At 46.6% G+C, this 6,000-nt stretch overlaps 1 protein-coding gene across 1 annotated transcript in view; it reads left to right on the forward strand.

Moving 5' to 3' along the window:
• Pdpn (podoplanin) overlaps positions 1–1,789 on the forward strand; it is a 33,019-nt gene extending 31,230 nt beyond the window's left edge. Inside the window, exon 6 of the mRNA XM_048426633.3 lies at positions 778–1,789. Within this exon, the coding sequence (XP_048282590.2) occupies positions 778–784 (7 nt within the window). The 3' untranslated portion in view covers positions 785–1,789. The remainder of the gene's footprint in view (positions 1–777) is intronic.
• The last annotated feature ends 4,211 nt before the right edge of the window (positions 1,790–6,000 follow it).

The following is a 6,000-nucleotide window of genomic DNA, read 5'->3' on the forward strand; positions in this document are numbered from 1 at the left end:
CCATGTGATATGTGAACGTAGGCAGTCCTGCTCGCCACTGAAACGTCTGCATGCGTAGAAACCGCTGCCTCATGGCCTCCACAGGGACAGATGTCAGTGTTGACTGTAGACGTTTCTAAAAACGCGAGCAGAGCCCAAGACTGACTTCCTCTGTAGTCTGAGCAGACTGGATCTCCCATTTTAGTCTTTCAACTACCCACACTTGAAAAAAAATCCAAACCAAGTTTTAACTTGTTCCCTAATCAATCTCCTTGCTCTCCAGCCATCAAAGGCAGGTTTGCTGGGGTGGGGGTCACCTGTCGCAGTGCCAGGCCCTCGTTCTGATGAGGACCTGCACTGTGTGTGCACCGTGTGTGCGCTGTGTGTGCTGTGGGTGGGGTCTTTTGTAGTTATCACTCCCTCACACCCGTCCTGCACACCCTGCCGTCACACAGGTCAGGTCGTTCTATCTTCCTGGCCTTGGCTTTAGGAGGGAAGAGCCTTTCTCCTGGCTAAGCTTCTTTCACAGCGTTCCAACTCAGCACCGGAGAAAAACCAGAGAAATCTGATGGGCAGGGAGGGGAGAGGATGAGTCATCCGTGGCTCGGAAGGGCAGTGATACACAGCTGTCAGTGCATCGTGTTGGAAATGTCTGGAGTCCTGACCCCTCCTGCCTGGGAAATAAGGGCACAGGGTTCTGGGACTGAAACCACAGGAAAGGACAATAGGCTCAATGACTATGGGGCAAGGAGTGACTGGTCCCAATAGTTAAAGTAATAATTCTCTTTATTTTCACAGGCCCTAAAGAGCTGAACAGATCAGGTTGTTCTCCCAACATATCTGAAAATAAGGGAACATCCAGTGTCCCCTGTTCCCCATCCTCTGCTTGTGGAGGAAGATGACCCATGGAATGCCCACCCCACTCATAGCCATGGTGACTCCTCCGCTTGCCAGAAGTACCAAAGGAAAGATACGTGACAAGCCACGGTCCCTTGAAGCATATGCCTTTGGAGAACAAACATTCTTAATATAAATTTTATAATAAATGATTCAAAATACAACCTGGGTGGAAAATGAAGCGAAGCTCCGTAAACTGACTTGTTAACCAAGACCGCATCACCAGTTGGCGTTAGCAACTGTAACCATGACTTCATCCTGGCCATTCCCTGCTACTGCTGGGATGCAAAGGAATCTGGAAATGTTTATTGAATCCGCAGAGCCATTGGCTCAGTGTTACTTACGTCAAAGAGGCACGGGCCTGCTGATATGTACACATTCCAGCCGGGGCGCGGGTTGGGGGGGCCGGGGGGGACGTCTGTTTAAATATGTTTGAGTCATTGAGCCGCAAGTGTAAATTTATAATCGGGCATGGTGAGCAGCCCCTTAAGGGAGCCTGGTGGACCGTTTCAGAAGCATCCATTGTGACTTCAGGTCCCGGAGGGTCCTTTGCTGGTTACAGTTCTCTAACCCATCTCTAAGCCATGGTGACTTGAGGAGTCATGTCCTCACCTCCCTACACTCAAACCATACTGTGAAGGCCTTATTCCAGATGTTGAGAAAGCTCTTGGATGTCACAGGAGGCCCGAGGCTCAGCAGCTGTAGAACCAAGCAGGGAACTTGGTGCTTAAGCAGGAGAGACTCCGGTGTGTGCTTTGGTATAGAAGATAAACTGACCAGTTTCTAACATCTGCCTTCTGTCTCTGAAGAAAGACAGCGAAAGCCAAAAGAATCTCATATAATCTTAGTTGCTCCTATGTGGATGGGTGTAAAGGTCTGAGTTTAAAATAAAAGATACTTCTAGTCTCCTTGACATACCACATCTTTCCGTGGGTTCAATCGAGAAGATCAAAACGATGAGTCCACAGGGGTATCCTGCCTCTACCACTTGGCTCGGTACTTCTCCTCCTGTGGATGGAATGAGTTCTTCTCCTGCACAGTGTTAAACACTGGCCTGGCCAGATGCTCTGTTAAGACTGTGAGTCTGTAATCCTTCCATCCTCTAGCCTAGGAAGAGTTCACAAGATGGGGAGAAAAGTAACCCAATGTGCCTGTGTGTTGCCCCAACCCAGCTGGCCCAGCAGGCTGCTTACTCTCACCTCAGCCGGCAGGGCTGGGTAGAAGAGCCTGTGAGTCGGATCGCAGTGTGAGCCGTCTTCCTTCTCATCCGTCAGATTCCAAACTGGAGCTAGGAACAGTGCCCTTTTCTTCTTTCTTTCTTCTCCCTTCCCACTTTCACCCTGAAAAATAGCAGCCCAACCCAAGCTACACCCCAGAGTCAGTGCCTGCTGGGACAGGGCTGTGGTGTCTTAGTCACCTGTGTTGGTACTCAATACAGCGTAGACATCCTTTCAAATAAAACATGATTGTATACAAACACGAGTCCAACCTCTGACTGAACACTTCCGCCGAGAATGGGTGTTCTTTCTGCTAATGTTAAACAACATTTATTTACTCGTTTTTTGATTTGGGGTGGATTTTCAAGACAGGGTTTCTCTGTGTAGCCCTGCCTGTCCTGGAACTTTCTAGACCAAACTGACTTCGAGCTGCCACACGCCCTTTAAACCCAGCTACCTTTTGACGTAATGGAACGAGAGTATCCATGGTCACAGGAAGTTTGTCCTCAGGAAAGAAATGCAACCATCGTGTTCACCAATCTCTCTGCTAAAGATGAGAGGCCAAGGCCAACAGGACGAAAACTAGGTGGCCTCTTGAGTCTTTTACTCTCTCTTATCTCAGGGTTAGAGAGGTCTTGCCTGGTTCTTCCTTTCTCTGAATTGTAAAGAAAAGCCCGGTGAGGAGCATTTTTATCTTGCCCTTGAAACTCAAGGCCTCCCTATGAACCCAGCTGTAGATCCAGAGCTCAGCTGTCCAAGAACACGTGACAGAAGGGAAGGGCCCAGAGCTGAGCAGCAGTGTCTCCATCCAGAACCCACTTCTCTCTCGTTCCCCCTACCTGGAGACTGCCCCAGTCAAGGGACTGGTCCCTCTGTCATCTGTCCCTCTGCACCCTGCCATTCTGCTAGGATACGGTTACACTGTTGACCTTCTACAAGCCCATGATCACTTATAAAAGTTGGGGATTAGCAGTAGTTACATTCTGCCCCTTTCAAATTAGGTGAAGCTTGGGGCTGGTGAGATGGCTCAGTGTGCAAAGGCCCATTCTACACAAGCCTGAGGATGTGACTTTGGTCCCCGGAACCCAGGGGAGAAGGAAATACCTGATTTCTCTTGCTTCCACTCATTTTCACATATCACACATAATAAACATTTAAATCAGTAAAAATAGGAATTGGCTATCCCTTATATGAAATGCCTAGGATCGTAAGTATTCAAACATTTTTTTTTTGCAGGGGTGAGGGTGTTGTTTTGAGAAAAACTTATATTTTAAAAATTATTATGTTTTGTGTGTATATGTGCTTTTCTAGCATGTCTATTTGTACTACCACTGCCTGGAGCCCATGGCAGCCTCCTGAAGAGGGCATGAGATCCCCTAGAACTGGAGTTACAGATGGTTGTAATCTATCATATTGGTGTTGTGGGCTGAACCCAGATCCTCTGGAAGAGCAGCCAGTGCTCTTAACTGCTGAGCCATTTCTTCAGCCCCTTGAGATAGATTCTTGTCTCATGACTTAGGTTGCGCTTGAACTCAATCCTCCCACCTCAGCTTTCCCAGTTCTGAGATTGTGCACGCTATGCCTGGCTCCAGACAATAGAAAATGGAATATTTCATAGTCCCCCTAATCTGAGACTCTGATATCTATGGCATTCCAAAGTCTTGAACGAAGAAGCATCATGTCAACTCAAAATACTTTTCTATTTTTTTTTAAGCATTTCTGATTTCAAAGTTTGAAATGCTTGACCTGGCCTCAGGTTTTATTCAGTTGGGGTTGTTGAATTTGGAGAACATCAGAATCCTTGGTGCCTGGTTCCCTAGAGAAGATTTTGGTCCATCCATTGCTTTTTTTTTTTTTTTTTTTTCTTTTTGTAATAGCTGCAACCCCTTGGGTGGGCCACTTAAAAATCTTTGGAGTTCATTTGTAGTTACTTCTGGAGACTGGAGAAAGCTTCTCTTGTCTCATGGAAGACTAGCCACACTTCCTAGTCTCACACCCCAGAGGGAAAGTGGGCCCTCCTGTTTGTCTCGTGCACATTTGTCTTCCGTTATAAACGCTCCCAGGGGAATGCTGGAAAGCAGAGCGATGGTCTGCCAAGGGTGTGGGATGTTTAAGTAAACAGCTTTGTCTACTCCTCCGTCCTAGACATCTGGGCTGGTGGTAGTGATGAAGTTCACTGCTATCGCTCGATCAGTCCCTTGTTTGGCTGTTCATGGGCTACCATGCCTGTACTCCCCGAACCCAGAAAACTGAGGCAGGAGGAGCATGAGTTTGAGACCAGCCGGGGCTTTATACTGAGATGCTGGATCGATTCTCTGCTTCCTGCTCCACGTTTGTCTTCTCCAGCAAACTTCAGGTTCACTTCTGGAGTTCCTCGACTCGGGCACTGCTCTCCAGCTGAGCAGGTGTCTGTCCCTTCAGCCCCCGAAGCAGTGGGTAGCACTTACCTAGTGGACAGTCCTCCCGCTCTTTGCAAGTATATCACCCTCTTCCTGGTCAGATCTTCAATAGAAGCTCATCATGATTGCAAAGTCCAATGTCCCCATCCCCCTCCAATTTGAACTGCCTGTGCCAGTGATCCCGAGCTAGGATATCTCTGAACATACCACCACCACATTCCAAAAATACTCCAGTGGTTATAAAAACAAACAGGGGAAGGGGGATCCTATATGAGACCATGGTACCTATATCACAGGCACCCATACAACCTATTGTAGTAAAAGCTGCATGGTTCTAGGTCTAGGTCCAGTTTGGGTGCCAGGCTCTCACACCTCCAAAACTGCTAATTTTGTGTCCTTAGACTTTATTATTTTACTTATTTATAACTTGGGGTTTTTCGAGGTAGGGTCTTTCTGTGTATCCCCAGCTGTCCTGGAACTGTCTATATAAGTCAGGCTGGCCTCCAACACAGAGATCCATCTGCCCCTGCCTCCCAAGTGCTGGGATTAAAGGTGTGTGCCACTGCATTCTGCTTCCTTAGACTCTTAAAGATTTTGTTTTTATTTGTGTACACATGCATGTGAGGGCAAATGTCTGTGAAGGCCGGAAGGGGGTATTAAATCTCCTGTACCCAGAGTTAACAGTCGGTTAGGAGTTGTCCGACACGGGGCGTTGGGAACCAAACTCAGGTCCTCTGCAAGACTAGAGAGTGCTCCTACCCCAGAGAACCTAGACAACAATGAGGACCCTAAGAGAGACAAACATGCATCTAATTTACATGGGAAGTAGAAAAAGACAGGATCTCCTGAGTAAATTAGGGGCATGGGGACAATGGGAGAGGGTTGAAGGGGAGGGAAGAGAAAGGGAGGCAAGCAGAGGAAAAAATATAGTTCAATAAAATCAATAGAAAAGAAAAAATCTATTAATAAATTTGTATTAATGCATAAAAAGTGCTCCTAACCATTGAACCATCACTTTAGTGATTTATTTTTAATTAATTAATTAATTAGTTTATTTATGCATACATGTTGTATGTATGCTTGTATGCATTTTAAAGACAGGACTCCACCTGGCATCAAACTTGATATGTAGCCAAAGATGATCAAGAACTTTTATGTTCCTCCTGTCTCTGCCTCTTGAGTGCTGGGGTCAGAGCTGTGTACCATCACATCTGCTGGGGCTCAAGCTCAGGGATGTTTTTCATCTAAGAAAGTGCTCTACCAACAGAGCCACACCTCTAGCTCCATTGTTCAAGACCAGTGGTCTCGCCATTAGCTCCAGAGTCATGCAAACAGGAGCCCTGTGTTTTGATTACAAACTGCTTAGCGCATATAGAAAATACAGAGCAACGGGAAAGCCCTATTACTCCTATTATCCATTGCAAAATAAATGATCACATAGTCTATGTAATTATTTTCCAGAAATAAAAACTTATCTGTATTCTTCCCTGGACACCTTCTGACAGCAA

This window comes from Myodes glareolus, chromosome 6 (assembly GCF_982192425.1).
Source record: "Myodes glareolus chromosome 6, mMyoGla1.1, whole genome shotgun sequence".
Lineage (NCBI taxonomy): Eukaryota > Metazoa > Chordata > Mammalia > Rodentia > Cricetidae > Myodes > Myodes glareolus.